Source organism: Equus quagga, chromosome 22, assembly GCF_021613505.1.
Source record: "Equus quagga isolate Etosha38 chromosome 22, UCLA_HA_Equagga_1.0, whole genome shotgun sequence".
Classification (NCBI taxonomy): Eukaryota; Metazoa; Chordata; class Mammalia; order Perissodactyla; family Equidae; genus Equus; species Equus quagga.
Genome location: NC_060288.1, coordinates 12,621,710 through 12,640,959, shown reverse-complemented (window position 1 = coordinate 12,640,959; position 19,250 = coordinate 12,621,710). Strand labels below are relative to the sequence as shown.

General features: G+C 38.3%; 1 protein-coding gene across 9 annotated transcripts in view; it reads left to right on the top strand.

Moving 5' to 3' along the window:
* The window catches only part of RBPMS (RNA binding protein, mRNA processing factor), a 170,983-nt gene that overhangs the window by 32,917 nt on the left and 118,816 nt on the right, over positions 1-19,250 (top strand). Inside the window, exons 1-2 of one of the 9 annotated variants that reach the window (XM_046648459.1) lie at positions 11,363-11,456; positions 12,654-12,960. The exons of the other annotated variants lie outside the window; for them this stretch is intronic. Of the exons in view, the coding sequence (XP_046504415.1) occupies positions 12,958-12,960 (3 nt within the window). The 5' untranslated portion in view covers positions 11,363-11,456; positions 12,654-12,957. Of the gene's footprint in view, positions 1-11,362; positions 11,457-12,653; positions 12,961-19,250 lie in introns of those variants that run through there. 9 annotated transcript variants of the gene reach the window in all.

The following is a 19,250-nucleotide window of genomic DNA, read 5'->3' as shown; positions in this document are numbered from 1 at the left end:
CAATTTACTACCTTTCCCCTTGTGTGTGCCGTCTTCTGCCTGGCTAGCCTGGCTCTAAAATTCAGCCAACTGATTAGCTACTTAGATTTTTTGTGTGTGTGTGAGGAGGATTGACCCTGAACTAACATCTGTGCCATTCTTCCTCCATTTTGTATGTGGGACACCGCCACAGTGTGGCTTGATGAGCATTGTGTAGATCTGTGCCCGGGATCTGAACTCGCGAAGCCTGGACCGCTGAAGTGGAGCATGTGAACTTAACCGCTGTGCCCAGTTTATTTCACTTTAATTCTTGCTGGCACCCCAGGACTATTTGCATTTTAAAGTCTTCCTGACTCTGGGGAAGTGAATCTTAGAAGAAAGAACATTCCTTGAAACTCCACTAGATATGATCACTGTAGGAGACAACCGTCAAGTGGACCCTGCTTTTTTTGTGTTTTTTTAAAATTATTTTATTGAGGTCACATTGATTTATAATGTTGTATAAATTTCAGGTGGTACGTCTTTATATTTTAGCTACTGTATAGATTGTGGACTCTGCTTTCTTGCCACTATTGGCCAGATAGGAACTGATGCAGAAGGGGGTCCAGTTAGCGAACCTGTAAAATTTCCGCATTCCTGCCCTGCCTTCTTCTCTCCCTTCCTGCCACACTCACTCACCTTTACATACCTTGGCATATGCTGTTCTCTACCCGGAATGCCCTTCCATTCTTCCTGCACCCCAGGAATGCCTGCTCATCTTTCAGTACCCAGCTCACATAGAAGCCTTGCTGAACTCCCCTGGCAGCCTCTCTCTCCTCTGTGTTGCCCCAGCAATTTTTAAAGGCCTGGGTTACAGCACACATATTATGTTGTAATTATTTTTTATATGTTTGGCAGACTCCGCTGCTTGTAAACCAAGTGCTTGTCTTAATCATTGTTGATCATCCAGCATGGTGTCATGTGCCAGATGTGTTTGCCATCCAGCATTTAAGCAGGTGTGCTGTGGGGTTAGAATGCCAGGATTCAGATGCAGACTTTGTGACCTTGTGATGACATTACTTTGTCTCTTTGTGCCTCTGTTTCCTCATGTGTAGGCTTGTGTTGGGGGCAGAGGGGGTTGGAGTCAATGCGTGTAGTGTCTGGCACGTGGTAAAATATTTACCAAGTGCTGGCATTGTGATAATCATAATGTTAAGCAGTATTATTATCGAGTGAATGAAAAACTTTTAAAAATAATCCATCCATAATTGGAGATAGCATTATTTAGACTTACAGAAACTTAGTCGATTCTGTATTCTCCAAATTTAAATCTCAGCATAGATCAAATAAATCAACCTAACGTTTGTAGGGCACCCCAAGTGGTAGGATACTCTCCCTACAGTCTGTCTTCCATCTCTTAGTATTAATGTTAACTGTCATCTGTGTGACAGCTTTAAGCCATTTAGAAGTAGGTACTGTGGGAATATAAGACTTTTTTTTAAAGGATATACAGTGCACACTATTTTAATGTTATAGTTTAAATGTGTTCAAAACGTTGTGTTTTTCAAATCACTTTCAGAGAAGCCCCAGCAAGCTTTGGGCTATGTACGGGGTCACCACCATGTGTAGTCCCACTAGTAACTTTCAGCCCTGTGGGAATCCATAAAAAACACTTAAACACAAAAGCATTTGCTTCTGCTTCTCAGACAAGTCAAAGGTGGTGAGAAAAAAATGTCATGAAGGAGTTCTTTCCTTAGTATGTTTTATTTGTGGGCAGGATAGAGACATCCTGCTAAAGTCATAAATGTAATAATCCTATTTTAGAAATGGAAGGAAAGGAACCTCACTAGTCCAGCCTCTTCTTTTACAAATGAGGAAACTGAAGTCTAAAAGGTGGAGTGACTTGTCCTCTAACATCGTGTCATGGATGTGGATGTGGGATGGGTCTCTGCCACCAGTCTTCACATGGATGGTCATGTGACTGGCTGTGCAGGAGCGCCTGTCTGTCTTCAAGCACACAGCTTGCTTCTAGAAAGCCTTCCTGGACTCCCCAGGCAGTATCTCCTTTCTGCTTTCAAAACTATATTTTGCCTAAATTAAAAGCTGTGAAATCCAGGCCTCCTGGAAGGGTGTTTAGTTTTCCCTTTTAAAAAAGCAAAACAATTAAGCTAATGACAGTGTTGGAAGCCTTAACCACCCCATCCAGTGATTGATATACATGTCCCCGAGTTTTTGTAGTGAAATATAAAAACAGTCTGTAATCTTATTTTGTAATCAAGGTTTAACCAATTATACTTAGGCCTCAATACATCCTTAGCAATTTGGTCCTGAAGTTACCCAGCAAGATCCCTTTCATCAACTTCTTGCAACTTTTTCCTTTCATGTTTTGGTTTCTTGGTGTCTACATAGTTTGTAAGCTCAGCAGCCCAATAAATTGTACTATTATCTTCAGATTTCCATGTTTTAAAAAATGGTATACATTTTGCTATTGTCTCCTTTTTCAAAATATTGGGCAGTTTATGATTTTTTCAATTATTTTTAAATTGAAAGAGGGAGGGTGCTTTAGAAGAAATTACATAATAGTATCTTATAAATTAAATGCCCTCATCCTGGGAACTTTCATTTATAGAACAATAGTTTAGTTTGTAATTGTATGGTTATAGAATCTATGCATAAACTTGGCAAATTTAAAAAATGTGAAATCACGTTAAGTCCCTTTGCTGTGTTGACGTTATAGGAGAGAATCATATTTATTGCCAAATACCTATAGTATCTATAGGGGAAGAAACAAACTGCATGTCTCTGCTGTCATATAGAGTAAGATTTCAGAGCTAAAAGCAAAGAAGCAGCTTCGTTGGGTGTATCCCTGAAATGCATTTTTTTTTTTTTTGGCACATTTTCCGGATCTTGTAAAGGCAACTAATCTTTTAGTGAGTTATTTAATAGTTTTTGATCCATTCCCCCAAAGTATGTTACAAAATATATCAAAGAACAGAAATGCAATATTGACTGTATTTTAAAGATTACTGGTATTTAAATGCATGAAGAGACTAGTGTCTGAGTTCCAAGTAGTGATCTCAGTTATTAATTGGATAGAGTGGAGTAATCAATCATGCCACATTCCTTTCATACGTGTTTGAGAATATGAGGGACACATCCTAATGCCCTATTTAGTAGTTTCTCCTAAAGGCCAAAATTATAGCCTCTGCCTCATCTTCATTTACTTTACTTAGATATGGATGAAAATGCTATGAATTTTTAAAATACCTATCTCTTATAGTTTATTTCTTGCAAAAAGATATACCAAGTGCTTACCATGTGCTAGGCATTGTGTGCAAGCTGCAGAAATGTAAAGACAGATAAAACAAGGCCCTTTCTTACTCAGTGAGAGTGACGAAAAGTGAATCAGATGATTAGAATGCAGTAGGATAAGTATTTGTGGGTATGATTTGCTTTTTTTTTTTTTTTTTCCACTGAGGAAGATTGTCCTGAGCTAATATCTGTCACCAATCTTCCTCTTTTTTTGCTTGCGGAAGATTAGCCCTGAACTAACATCTATGCCAGTCTTCCTCCACTTTGTATGTGGGTTGCTGCCACCACCTGGCTGATGAGTGGTGTAGGTCCGTGCCCAGGATCTGAACCCACAAACCTGGGCCGCCGAAGTAGAGCGTGCTGAACTTGACCATTACACCATGGGGCTGGCCCCTGATTTAATATGTAAGTTCAGGTGGTTTTAAAATGAACCAAGGCCTATTCCCATTCACTTCTGTCTCTTCTCTCTTTTAGAAAGCCTGCTTATCAGTATACAGTTCTGTTGTGCCAAGAGTTTTAAAAATATTTTAACTTCCCAAAGACCACTTTTGTTTTGAACCAGACTCTTACTTGTTAACATAATTTAACAGGTAATCCTATTATTACTCTCCAGTCAAAAAGTAATTGTTTTTCACCCCATTGTCTGATGAAATGCTCTGTCTTTGGTTAGATGGAAAACTGCAGACAAGTTAGCCCTGCATCTTATTCGCATTGTATTTTTTACTCTTAAGCAAGAAATCTTCATCAGGACCTCTGGTGACCTGGTACTGACGCAGCACTGACTACAGACGTGCTCAGGACTTCTTTTGCCTTCCCTTGACTGATGGTGCCAAGGGCTACTTAAATCCTTCCTGGAGTGAAATGTTTTTATCCCTGGGGAATTATTGCCTTAACTTGTGTCGTTTACCTGTTTTGCCTTCCTTTCAACCAAACCATTTCCTTAGTTCCTGTGACTGTGCAGTGACTTCTTCCATGAAGGTAAGTTAGAGTCAAGAAAGATGGTAATAGTAAACTCAGATGGGCTTCATTAATAGTGTGAGCATGTGGTGTGCAGGTTTATATGACTAATAGTTTAAGATCAGGATAATAGCTATTATAATAAAACCAAGTACAGCTTCTGGCTCATTCATAACTTAACAGTAGTTAAATTTATTGTTTGTTATTATTCGCCACTTTATTCTTGTTGGAACAAAGCAAGGAATAAATACATAAATGGAAAAAATCATTACACAATTGTTTTCTATCTGGCTAATAGGAAAACAAAAGAAAAACCCTTTAGCTTAGACATTCCATTGACCCAAGAAAAATCACACAAGATTTTCTGAAAACAGCTTTTATTTGGAGAGCTAGACTTTTCTTGAGTCTTCCCATGTGGAACATTCAGTAGAAATCCAATGCAAGCTTCTGCTCCTCCAAAGTGATGATGTCTTTTTCCTAAGAATAGACCCTTCTTTCAGTATAGAAACCAGATAAGCTGTCCTACAGTGATCCAAATAGTTAGCGGGCTCTCCCCCACCCCACCCCCAAACTTGACTAACAACACAGCAATATAATTTTACCGTTTAAAACTTGGCTGACCCAAACATGAACTTTCAAAGAAAACAAGAGTCATTACTAAAAGAGATTCCATTTCTTTCCGGGGCCTAATTTAAGATGACTTTCCAGAACTCTGAAAAAACTTATTCTTCCAATGGCCACTTAATTGTGAAACAAAATAAACACCCACAAGGGAGGTAAAATATAGAGTTCCCTGTGTTTGAATTTTAAAATACCTTTTTTGGAGGGTGAGTTTTCTCTTTCTAGGGCTATCATACATAGTTTGGAATAACTTACCAGGTTCCATCCGAAGATTATACTGTACTGTGAATTTTAAGGGCGATGATTTATGACTAACTCTAATTCAATAAGACTTCATTTCTTAAAATTTGCCCTGTTAAGCTTCTCATAATACCTCTCTATTCTGTGTGCCCTGGTTATTCAGAACCAGTGAGTGATGGTGCCAGACTCTAACTTTGGTGGGCCCAGCTTCTAAGCCCTTGCTTGTTGCAATGAATCATACCACCTCTCTTAGTGTGAATGCCTTTTCAAACCTTTGGAAGTGTGGTCCTAGAGAACTGGAACAGTTTTGAAGAACCAGAAGACATTACTTAAAGTGGCCGGCAGAGATGCACAGGCTTTGAAGTCAGACCTGGCTTTAAATCCAGACTCTCTACTTTGAGGCAAAATGAACCTCATCTGTCTCCTCTGTGAACTAGGGATAATTATACTTGTCATGGCAGGATCACTGGATGATTACATGAGATACTATATACACACGACTGCATCAACTGTCTGGTGCATAGTAGGAGTTCATGAAATGGTAGCTGTTCTTATAATTATTGACTCATTCTTATAATTGTTGACTTGACCTATGACTCCCAGGTCCTGATTTTTGTCACTGTGTGCGTATGACTCTTGTCATTGTATACAAATGTTAGCTAAATGACTTCCAAGTATGAGTTACTTAAAGAATAAAATGACTGAAGACTCATGAATTTCAGGTAGTCCTAAACCAATGCAGTGACTTCTGTGAGGTGATTGAGCCTATATTTTGTTTGTAGTATAAAAAGAAAAAGTGAAACTGTTGAGAGTCCTGGGTCAACAAGTCACTTTACCTTTCTAAGTAATAAAATGACAGAGCTACTTTAGATGGTCTCTAATTTACTTTGTAACCCTGAAATTCTGTGATTGGTATTAAGCCCAGTAATAGAATTGGGATCCTTCAATTTCCACAACTCTTAGGAAATTAGATGTATCATGGACTATTACATCAAAGTGGGAGTAAGGGAATTACTATCAGTAGTCTTTTGTGTCCACTAAGAACAGAAAAAGAAGTCGATGTTTGATTCTACCAGATTTGCAAAAGTAATAATTATTCCCTTATCTCTTTCTCTCTCTCTCTCTCTCTCACACACACACACACACACACAATTTAGTTCTCCAAGTATAATTTTTTTCTTTTAGCGAGCAGTTTATGGAATTTCATTTAACCAGCTACTAAGGGCTCTCATGGGAAGGGGAAAGGAAGACATCTCCATCCTCAAGGAATTTATAATCTAAGCTGGGCTGAATGACATAAAATAAAAAAGGTCCTAAAACATAGTTCTTAGGGACAAACTTCCAAAGAAGACGTGTATCCATATGGTCCAAGTGGTTGCTAACTCTTTGTGAAGGTGCTAAGTTAGAATACATGCTCTTTGGAGGCCATTTTAGGTGCATTGCTCTTTGATTTGGTTAATTCTCTTTCATAAATTTCATAGATCTTTGTAATACGGTGGTACTAGTATTTTATGGTGCATGACCTTTATAAGTTTGAAGGCTTTTGCTCTAATTTAGAATTCCATTCATGTCAATAATCCTTATGGGGCAATGGGTTCTGTGTTGATGATATACACAGATAACTGGGGACTTAGAGGAGAGACAGCAGCTACTGGGGACACATGCACAGTGTGTGTGACGGGGAGCAGGGGCAGTGATGAGTTAGGGAGGACGCCATATCAAGAATAATCTTGGAGAGGCTTCAAAGGTAAGTCAGTGACTGGGAGAAAAAGAAACAACCTTTGGTTAGATTATTTAGGTCAGCAATATATTGATCTAAGATAGAAAAATTTTTTTGGAATATGGGTCAATACGGGGAGGGAACAACAATTTTTCTGACATTTCTGTAATTCCTTATTGGAATTTAGTTATTGCCAATAATTATCCCCATTTTTCTTTTGAAGAAAATAATTATCCATAGTAAAGTGTGGGCTACCTCAGAAGATAGAAAGTTCTTGGTGCACCAGGAAATGTTTAGAGGTTCAGAAAACTACTTCAGCCTTTCTCTCAAGTCAGGCTTTCTTTTTACTTTTCTGAACTTCTAAAGATTTCCTGGTGCCAGGAGCTTTCCATTCTCCAAGGTAGACCGTTTTACTATGGACAGTTCCAATGGTTATATATTTCTAGGGCCTGCCTACGACTTCCATGCTTGATACTTTGATAAGATCAATTTTAATGTTTGACCTATAATCCTGACAACTCTAGGTCAAATTACTACACATATCATGACAAGTACTAGTTGGATAACTACATAACTTACCTACTCTTTATACAGGGCAGCTCTAAAAATAATTTAAATATGCTGTCAAATTTCTCCTGAGCTTTACTTTTTTCCCTTCAGGCTAAACATCTCATTTTCTTTTATATGCCATGGTTTCCAGTTCCTTTACTGACGTGATTGTTCTTCTCTGGGTCTCCAGCTTGTCCCTGCCAATCTTCAGGTGGGATTTTGTGCTCTGAGCACAGCCCTTCTATGCAGAAAAGGTTGGCATTATTACATTTCTTTAACATTACTGTCACTTAGGACTGCATATGTTTTTCTCAGCACATGTCAGTCACCCTGTTTCCCTGTTTCTCCAAAGCTGGGGTATGTGGTTTGCCACAACTTCCTGGTGCCCTTACATTCTTTCACGCAGTTATAGTTTGCTCGTGTTTTTGTTTTAAAAAGAAAAATAGGCATTCATGTGTTGAATTCATAGGACTGTATTTTGTACTACCAGAGATCCTTGCTCATGAGTACTTAATAAATATTTCCTGAATGCAATGAAATAAGTTATGAACCTTTAAATGTTTACACTCCTTGTCATGATATGTGTAGCAATTTGACCTAGAGTTGTCAGGATTATGGGTCAAGCATTAAAATTGATCTTATCAAAGCCTACATTTGGATAAACAAGTTCACTTCAGAAGCATTTTGTATTGGACTCTTTGAATGCTTTTTTTTAAGAGACTGTTGTTTTTACTCAGGAAATGATTTATCTATTATGCAAGTTTGTCTCATAGCGCAAATTTAGATATTTATTATTTATAATTTATTCCCATCTTCATCTTCTCTTGCTGATAAATACTTTCAGTAAAATACTGGTTAATCAACAGGGTTCCATAAAATTTCTGAGCCAACTGCTTGTCTTACCCTTTCTCTTTCTGAGTTTTAGGATGGTCATTAAAACCTTTATCAGATATAGAGTATAACGAAGTAGATTTGTTCCTTCTGGCCTACCTGTGCAGTGAGGTAGACTGACAGTACACAGAACCAGAAGTTGATGGTGGTCCTTATTGGAAGGGGTAAGGAAAACAATAGCAGCCAAGAATGTCATTTTACCTGCATCTTTTAAGTAAGTGACTTGGTTGAGGAAACACTTGTTTAAGCAAAAGTGTAATTGATTACCTTTCACAGGGGAATAGGAGAATTACCATTTACTTCTGCAATTGAATTTATTTAGTTCTTTATCCTAACACACCTGGGAGGGTGAAGGGAGAGGCATTTCAAGTACAGACACTATACTATTCTACCTTTTTAGGTTTTTCTTTCCCTTTGCATTAATGATATTATTAGATAGCCTGGATGTGCCATAATTTACGTCGTTTGTATTATTTATATCCAGAACTAGAAATAGGAAGATGTAGTCTTATTTTAAATGTTTGTTTGCAGAAGGGAAATATCAGAATTTACTTGGAAGTGTCAAAAATACTCTCATACTGTAGTACTAGTAGTTTATTTTGTCCTTCCTTATTTTTAGACGAAGTTAACATGAGCTGTAATCAGTTATAGCTCAAGTTACTATGCTCAAGAAATAAAGTTTGGAGGATACATTTCATGTATGCATCAGAAAAGCAAATCTCTTTAATCAGAAAGTCAAAAGAAAAGGATGTGTTCTCTTTCTTCTGTGTTTCCTGTCAGATGTTACAGCTGAGTTGGAGGAGTCATGAATCGGCAGTTTCAAGAAGTTAAAAAGGAATTTTGATAGTTCATAAAGCAAAACCTTTTCCTTTGAGAGTCCTTCCTCAGGGTCGCATGATGATGTGGAGGCACTGACTCATGCTTTACAAGGACCCTTATGGTACCTAAGAGAACCTTAAATAGGATGACTTGGCAGTGAACATCTCAAAAAAGGAATGTTGTGGTGAGAAAATCTTTTGACATCCTGAACATCAGTTTTTCTAGAAGTTAGGAGAAAGTAGTTCTTCCGTAGAGTTAATCTCCCATTTGTTTTTCTTGCTAATTGTCAGGGGTTTTATTTAATAAATTTAAAAAAAAATTATGGTAAAAAACACAAAATTTGCCACCTTAACCATTTTTAAGTGTATAGTTCAGTAGTTTTAAGTGCATTCACATTGTTGTGCAACAGATCTCCAGAACTTTTTCATCTCACAAAACTGAAACTCTGTATCCATTATACAACAGGTATCCATTTCCCCTTCCCTCCAGCCCCTGGAAGCCACCATTCTTCTGTCTGTTTCTAGGAATTTGTCTACTTTAGCTATCTTATAGGTGGAGTCGTATAGTATACGTCTTTTTGTGACTGGCTTATTTCACTTGGCATATTGTCCTCAGGTTCATCCATGTTGTAGCATGCGTCACAGTTTCCTTCCTTTTTAGGGCTGAATAATACTCCATTGTATGTATATACCACATTTTGTTTGTACATTCATTTGTTGATGGGTATTTGGGTTGCTTCCATCTCCTCGCTATTGTGAATTATGCTGCTATGCACATAGCTGTGCAAATATCTCTTCGAGATCCTGCTTTCAGTTCCTTTGGCTCTATACCTGGAAGTGAGATTCCTCAATCATGGTAATTGTATGTTTAATATTTTGAGGAACTGCCATATTGTTTTCTACAGTGGCTGCACCATCTTACATTCCCACTCATGATGCAAAAGGTCATTTCTGCACATCCTCAGCAACACTTGTTTTCTGGGTTTTTTTGATAGTGATAGTTTAATACTAACCAGATTAAATAATTTTTGAGTGCCTGCAGGACGGGAGTGAGATGCACAAATAGGTGATTTGTGTGCACTCTAAAAAGCTGGAACGTTAAATTGTTGTCTTTCACTTGCTTTTAATAGTTCTGAGGCAGAGTATTATCTTTTTCTTCTTGATTTTCAGCAAAGCCTGTATGGGAATTTTTAACTGAGGTAGAAAAAACAGTGGAACATTATGGTAGCTAAAATTGCAGATCTCAAACTTGGCTCAACCATTATGCTGATAGAAAAAAAGTGAAGTTCAGTAGAAGAGATTGTGGGGAAAGCATTCATGTCATAAGAATTTACAAATAACAGGTGTACATAGACAATGCACTGGGATGTTTCTTGCCCATTAATGGAAGTGCTCCAGAGACTGTACAGTTAGGGAAGATGGATAAGGTGGTGGATCTCTTCAACTCTTTTCACTGTTGCACTTTTTGCGTCATAATGCCTAATTTCCGTCCTTCCTCTGTTACAGAGGCTAGGTAGTATCAAAATCTTTCCTTTGCTGTTAAATCTGAAAAATGAACTCTCCAAAAATTAAGGAGAAAAAGTCTAATGTTTTGTGTTTATCTGTCATCAATAGTGCTTATTTATTCTTGTATCCTCTTCAGAAATAACTTTATAATCTGCCTCCTGCAGACTACATATATTAGAGAATCAAGTAAAGTTGGATAGAAGAACATGGGACATTTCTGACCTAAGAGCATGTAGTGACTGAGCAGCAATTTTAACAATAGTTTTTTGGACCTTTTAGTATGCGAAATGTCCCCTCTGGTGTTACAGGCATAATTAAGCCAAAAGATGAAATAGAACGTTTGAGTCTTTACATTCCATTTTCTCGTTCTCCGCCTCTCCAGGTCTTAGTCGCTTTGGCACCTTTGCCCTTTGTTTTCTAACACTCCGATGTCCCTTGTAGGTTTTCTTCCCTCACCCCTTCTCTGACTCGGGCAGCTCCAGAATGCGGGTTTGGGGGCGCTTTATCTTGTTTCTGTAACCCTTTGCAGAACAGTCACAGCCTTCTCCCTTTTACTTATATTCCCCCCACCCCCCGGGGTCTTCGGGAATGCTTCGTGTTTTGCTAAAGGTGGGGCCTGTCCTCCTTAGCTCCGCATCTCTCTGTCCGCTTTTTCCCTCCTTCCACCTTGCGCTGATGCCCGCTGCCGCGCGGAGCCGCGCACGGCGGAAGTGGGGCGGGTGCGCAGCCGCACTTCCGGTCGCGGAGCCGGAACAGCCGCCATCTTGGTAGAGGGACGGAGCGAGGTGGCTGGGTCCGAGCCGCTTCCCAGTCGTGGGAGGGCACCGAGAGCCCGAAGACCTGTAAGGGGTCTGTTAAACTACCTCCGACGGGAGGAGAGAAAGGTCAGAGGATGGTTTTTTGGGTGATATTAGCCATTGAACTGGGCATTTGGGGGAAGGCTATAGAAAGGCTTGGCGATTATCTCTATTGGTGAGATGACTCTTAATCATTAATTTTGTCTCTCACACACACAGATTTTTTTTTTTACCATAGTATTAATTATATGTTCCCTGAAATGTCCACTTGTGACAACAGGAGCTTTGAAAAAAGCGTTGTCCTTAAGTACCCTTGTCCGCAGCGCTGGCGATGGCGCCTGATTACGGACTGAGAACAGCGGTGACAGAGCCGTTTAAAGCTTTGCGGTTTGTCCGCAACCCTAATCGCCAGCAGTGTGCTGCGTGGATGTTGCCTGTTCGTAAAGCATTGGACTGAGTTGGCCTAAAGTCTCTTTATGCTTAAAATGCAGACTCTCATTCTGAAGCCTAACTATGGTTTTTAAAAGATTTGTTTTGAAGTGTCCTGCATTAATAATTTTGGTAATTATGGCTAGAAAATCAAAAACGCTCTTTCATCTGCATGATGTGAAAGGAAAAGGCTGCGTGGCATGATGGCTGAGAGTCCAGGCTCTGAACTGCTTGAGTTTAAATCTCAGCTTTAACGCTCACTAGCTCTTTGACCTTGGACAGGTTTGTTAACACTCAGTTTCCTTCTTTGCGAAAAAAACTCCTATATCACAGGGTTGTGGTAAGGGTAATTGAGTTGATACAGGTCCACACTTCCTTTATTGGAAATCCTTGGGACCAGATAGGCCTCAAAGTCTTTCTGATTTTAAAAGGTTAGTTAGTACCTAACCCATAGATAACGTAATATCCCCAGTGAGGTCTAAAGGTAGCACCTAGTAATTAAGCACATTAATATTTAGTGAAACAAATAGTTACACTAAGGGGGATAAATTAAAACTATAGTTAGTTATACATTTCAGGTCATGTTTTGCCACCCGGTGAGTTTGTACACACGACCCCTTTCCCACAATACGTACAACTTTAGTCTTTCGAGCTTTTAGATTTTGGAATTGTGGATTAGGGTTTGTGGATCCATATACAAAATGTTATGTGCAGAACTGAATTCTTTCTGTGCTTTATTACTTTTGGCTTGTCGTTATTTATAAGAATAGTAAATTGTGGTTGAAGGTGGATATGGTGGAGGCCACACATAATTATATGTATTTTTCACACATTACTGTTTCATTTGGGTTTCAGGTTTACCCTTCTCCCAATTGTAAAAGAACAAGAAAGGTGGAGAACAAGGTGGAGCAGAGATGTTAGATGTTTCTCTTAACTGCCATATTGCCTTGCCTGCCAGCTGGCTCCTCAGAACAATTTTCTAAGAACATCTATTTCAAAGATTTCAAATAGTTTCTGAAACGTTTTCTTTTATTGTGACTTGTGACTTCTGCCTTGACTTGCCTCTACTCTTAAGCACACACGAATAACAGAAAGCCACACTGTACATCTTAATCTTTTGATCTGCTTTGCTGCCATTGGATCATTTCTGGAACATCTGATGGTATGGAAAAATCTTTAATTTTAAGTATTTAAATTTAATTTTAAGTGCTCGTAGGACTTTAGCTTTCCTTTCCAGAGAGAGGAGCCTCCTCAGTTTAGGACTGTGGGATTAAATGTTTTGTATGAACTCCTCGTTATATTATGATTGGCCTGAAAGTCTAGCAGTCCAGTACATTTTATCCTATTAAAATCCACTGAAAATCTATTGTAACTCTTACAATAGAAAATAATTAGAGCTCTAGATTTTCATCCTCTTTCCATCTAATACATATATGTTTACCCAGCCAAAGCCTGACCAAAAAGAGGATGTGGGAATGTTTGAAAGCATATTGTATGCTTTTGAAAAAATAAATCAGATACTGGAAGCAGAAACTATATACTCTATGAAGGGCAAATTTAAAATTTTAAGGGAAATGTTAACTGTCCTTAATGTCTGCAAAAGTAACTAAATACGTAGGTATTTAGACACTTCAGAACAGTGTATCTTTTAGATTACCCTGTTGGCTTATATCTGTTCTATGAGGAACTATGAATTCCACTTTTACCCATAAATCAGTAATCCATTAGTTCCTAAAAATAATTGATTCTCTGTAGAAGGAAAGCTGTTATTGGAGCTTTTAGTCTGTCTGTCTTCGTATCAGGACTTTGTTAAGAAGGAGGCAGTGAAGGCCCATTCTTGGGGCTGACTGGTTGAAGGTCCACATGCGCAGCTTCAGTGGCCCAGGTTCACAGATGTGGATCCTGGGCACGGACCTACTCCACTCACCAGCCACCTGTGGCAATGTCCCACATACAAAAAATAATAGAGGAAGATTGGCATGGATGTTAGCTCAGGGTGAATTTCCTCAGCAACAGAAAGGAGGCAGTGAAATCAGTTAAGGTATATCAATGTGGTATACTAAAAATAACTTGCAAAGTTAGATCAGAATTGCCAAAGATCACTTTCTTGAAGTAAGCCTTGTTTCTTTGTATAAATTGATCTCTGTTGCTGCTTCACATTATAGTGATGTGGGATATTAATTTCAAAGATGATTTTATAGTTTATTGTGTTTAGTGATTCCTTCTGGTTCCCGTTCTCCTTTATTGTGATTAATTTGTGAGGTATATTAGGTCATTTAGTACATTTTATTTTTAGCAGTCTCACAGTATTTTAAATCTTGTATTTTATTCCTTTAACAAGTAAGAATCAAGGCCAGCAATCAATAAGGGTAGGCTGTTCTGTTTCAAACTTGCTACTCAAAAACCAAGAGGATTAAGGAAGAAACCAAGATATCTTAGATTCTTCTGTTTCTCTGTTTTCTATTCTGAGACTTAATACAGGTAGGTTAATTTTTCAGTCAACAGTCTAATAAACTTAGCTTTAAAATGAGGTGATATTTAATTATAGTATTAGAATAACTTCCTGGTGTTTTTGTGTGTGTATGTATATGTGCATGCAGTATAGTATTGACTGTAGCAACAGGACAGAATGTGGCTTAAACATAATAGACATTTATTTTTCTCTCACATGAAAGCCTGAAAAGTGCTCCATGGTCAGTATGGTGGGTCCATATTCATCAGGGACTCTATATTTTGTTGCTTTTCCATCTTCAACAGGTAGCTTTCATCTGATGGTCTAAGATGGCTGCTCCAGTTCCCACCATCTTATCTTCTAGACAACAGGAAAGAGAGAAGAAATCTTCCATTTGGGGGGACAGCTTAGAACGTGCAGTATCGCTTCTGCCCACACTAAGGTCTTAGGCCAAACCTTAGTAATTTAGTCCTAACTAGCAAGGGAGTTTGGGAACTCATGTGCTCAGCTAAAATGTATTACGATATAAAATGGGAAGAATAGATTTTGGAGAAAACTGTACAGTTGCTGCTAAAGTATGTAATATTAAGTACAGTGTTTTGTTAACTGGATCATTATCGATATTTACCGAAAGAAAAAAAGGCCCACTTCTGTTATACAGCCATTGGGATCTATAAATCACCAGTGTGGGATATCTTCAAAAAATACTTTGTTTGCAGTCTGTCACATGTGGAGAGAGATCTCCTAATTCTTAATTTAGGAAAGACTTTGTAAGAAGAAATTATTACTAAAAAAGTGAGACATTTGGTTAAAAAAATTAATTCAGTAAAGAAGGTTAGAAAGTAAAAGTCCAACTTTCATTGAGATAAATACTTTTAGAATTTTGTCAGTACACAAAATTGCATACGCATCTTTTTTTGTTTGTTTCTTTTTACTTAGCAACGTGTCTTAGACATCTTTCTATACCAGCAATGTAGATCTACCTCGTTTAAGAAATGTTATATAGCATTTATTTGGGGAATTTTTAAACAATGCTGTTAATATAACCATCACATACTTCATTTGTGATTACATTTTTTGCTAGATGTTGAATTATAGATAGCTCCCTGATATAAACAGGAGATTTCTAAAGTCTGTTAGTTCATTTTGTCCTCTTGCCTCAGAAATCTATAGTTGGGTCTTTCATTGTTCCTAAATTTTCTCTGTGAGAATGCAGATGCTTTAGAAGTGACAGGACTCTGGCGTGAAAAGCATACAAACAAAAATTGAGATGATTTACAACTAGTGCCCACTGTTAAATTCAGAATGAACATTAAAAAATAAACTAGATCTGTTTTCTACTTCTAGATAATTTTTGTATAATTCTTTTCTGTTCACTAGAATATTAGGATTTAACTAATTAGCTTCTGTAGGAAAGCATTAGAAGGGTTAACCTGTACTTGGTACTTTTCATATGTTAATATCCTAACATTAAGCACATGTGAAGTCCTCCTTTGCATTATTTTTTTAATGTACAGAATAACTTTCTTGGTAGGGTAACCCAAGATGCCTGCAAGGTGATGCATTCCCAGTGTTTGGCCTCTATGCTCTTCCTCCCATTGTCTGGGGATCAGCTCTCCTGCCATTTTCAGTACTAGTCTTAAAACCAGCTCCCTTTCCATTTGTTCCCCTCTTTACTATGTTGCCTTTCAAATTCAAGTCAAGACACCACCTATGAAGTATAGAATTTTTTGAGACGGAAGCAGCAGTGCATGAAGAAGAGAAGAGTGCCTGGTAGGAATTGGTAGGAATTTGGAAAGGTATGGAGAGAGAGCAGTGGGTAGAAATGGGTGTAATGGTTTAGAGCTCTTGGACTCAGGAGTCAGGTCTTGTTTAAGATTCAGGTCTTGACTATCACTTTCTAGTTTTCTGACAAGTTACTTAAGCTTTCTGAGCCTCAGTTTCCTCATCTATAAAATGGGGACAGAAGCAGGACCAAGTTTATCTGGTTGGAGTTAGGATTGAATACACAGTGTGTGTAGTAAAATGCCTGGTAGTATGTTTGGCAAGTATTACCACAACTCTGTATATACCCTTCATTTCTTCGCCATATCTAATTTGTGAAAATTTTGTGAGAACATTACTCATAGGAGGAACTTTTTTGTCCATTGTTTCTCTTATCCGTCATCCTTTCTGCCTCACCCCTGGAGTAGGTCAGGATTAGAAATTTGGGGATTTGGCACATTATATTTTATATTATTTGTTCACTTGCTAGGAATGCTAGAGAAGAATGATAGGTAACTTTTCCAAAGGAAAACAGCGATTAGAGCAGGGCTGATTACACATTCTCAGGCTTTTGAACAGTTTACCATTCTGGCATGTGTTCCTTAAATGCTTTGAGCCTAATTGAGAATGAAAGAAAAGAAGAAATAAAGTGACAGAAGGTAAAATGTGAAAGATAACAGACTTCATAGTGTTTTTAAACTTGGGTTTTTGGTTAAAATACTATGACTGTCTAACATGATCTTTCTTTTCTGACTTGGTCTCGTATTATGTCCTGAAGCACTTTGAATAGCGCCCCTTTTCTCCCTCCATCATGAAGTCTGTCCCCTTCACGTACTCCCTCCTCTCAGGAGGAGACAGAAGCAAGCACTGTCACCTCTGCCTCACACAGGGAGAAACGGGGCCTCAGGGAGATTCACTGGAGCAGCATCACTGCTCTTAGGAGACTGGAGGCCGCGTTCTAGGACGTTTCTGCCCTCTCATAGTCTCTTAGGCGTTTTGTCTTTCAGAGTACTTTTCCATTGTTTTAGAAAGAACTCCTGTAGGACCAGGGTCTACAGTTTTATGGGCAGAATTTAGTTTCAACAGAAAATCATGACAAATTACAATTTACATTTAGTTATACTCCAAGTCAACTAGGATGTCCTGTTTAGAAGCAGGGCTCCAAGCCTGTTTAAAGAACAGTTTATCTTTCTTTTAAACAAATGGAGGTATTACAAGGGACACAGATGGAAGGCAGGTTGTCACATCAAAATAAATTAATGCATGGTTTCCTTCTCCCAAATAACTTTCCTCTTAAAAAGGGGGATGGGAGAATGGATTAAAATTACAGAATTTCAGATTGCTACGTCTAGTCACTTTACAATCAAGAAGCGTGATTACTAGCCAGAACTTTAACATTTGTTTAAAAGTAGACTGCTTTAAAAGCCCTGGAGGTAGAATATTTAATCACTTGCAGGCTTGTTCCTAAGAATTAATAATTAAACAGTTCAGCATGAAATGAACTTATGGATAAACTACTTTGGGTTTGATATTCTCTACCAAGTAGACTTAGTTTCAGTCTGGTGGAAACTCTGAGTGGTTACAGCCTGATCTGTTTGCTTTTATTCCTTTTACCCAGAACTAGTCTTTGAAGAGGAGGGTGGGTCAGACACCATCAGAGGTCACTTTAGGTAGGGACTGGAGGGTGCAAGCAGAAAACCATGCCCATACCTGGGATATTGGCTGGAAGCTCCAAGTGGTGAGCAAATGGCAGCTTTTGGTAGTTTCCCTGCAACCCTCAGGTCTTCAGTCTGTATTCCTGCCTTGGAGTTCATGACGCTTGAATGGGCAGAAGTCATCACATAAAATGCTACATAATATTTCCAGAGCTGCATGACTTGAAAAAAATAACTGGAGTTCCAAAAGCTGGCACAGTCTTCTGTAACAACATGAGTAAATGTAGCTATTAATTTATCTGTAACTTTTGGTTTCATTTGGTTTCCCATTGCCTGAAAGCAATAAAAATTTGTTTTCTTACACTGAGGGAAAACCTTCCATTTAAAAATAAACTCCGGAGTAAAATTATTTTTCCTTAGCCTTTATGATACTCACTGATGAAAGGCAGATGCATTTTTTAGTAAAAATCCTACTACATATATTAAAATGAGTGAAAACATCAATAAGCATGGCGACTAGCCAGTATTTTAATATTTGTTTAAAAGTAGACTGCCTTAAAAGCCCTGGAGGTGGAATATTTAATCACTTGCTTGCTAAGAGAAATGTTCCAAATCCTGGCATCTTGAACAGGTCCTGGGTGCTACAGTTTTTTCTTTTTCATAACCTGCTCTGTAGCAGAAGTAGGCAGACCACAACACATTTCACTGGCCTGAGCTTCTGAGGTCTTTAGATTCACACCTGCCATCGCAGTGCCCTAAGCTTCAGAAGAGTTCTTTTTCATACTTCCTTAAGCTAAAATCTAATAAACTTCATGTATAAAATGATGTATATCGGGTATTACTTCAGCCGTTGACACAGGGTCTCTACTCGTGGGGCTTTGTTGATTAGGTTAGACTGAGTTATCTTTCATTATTTAGTGGGTCTTTTGATATAGGTCATGTGAAGGTTGTCTGTCAAGCAAAGCAAGAATGCTTTGTGCAGGAAGTAAGTTGAGATTTTGATATATACGGATTATTACCTCCCCAAACAGTTTTCTCTTTGGAAATAGCTCCCATTATTTCAGACCCTCTAGAAGTGTGAATGGGGCTAGTGTATTGTCTCAGGGAAAACTGCTGTATTACTGATGTTTCTCAGCAGAAAACAGTCTGTTGGTGATGGAAGTACTGGTAAGAATGGAGAACAAGTGATAAACTGGAGTTTTTTGCACAGAGTTTGGGGCAAATTTTATTTTTGGAGACATTGGTCCATTTGTTTTTAAAAATCAAATTGTTAATTGTGCAAATCTCTCCCATCTTCTAAGGAATGCAGAATGAGGCAGCAGCTAGGTGCAGTGTTGATTCAGGAATTGTCATTAGCCTAGACCCATAAAAAGCAGTTGGTTCTATGTTTATTTTCCATCATTATTTTAGTTACAGTATTATTTCAAACATGCTCAGAAAGATGTTACATCCATAGACAGTTTTTAGGGATGAAGCACTGATCAAAGGTCATTAGTACTACAATACAAGACTCAATTCCCTGTCAAATGCTTTTCCGTCCATATCATTCTACTTTCCTCCTTTGTGAGCTGTCTCAGCAAG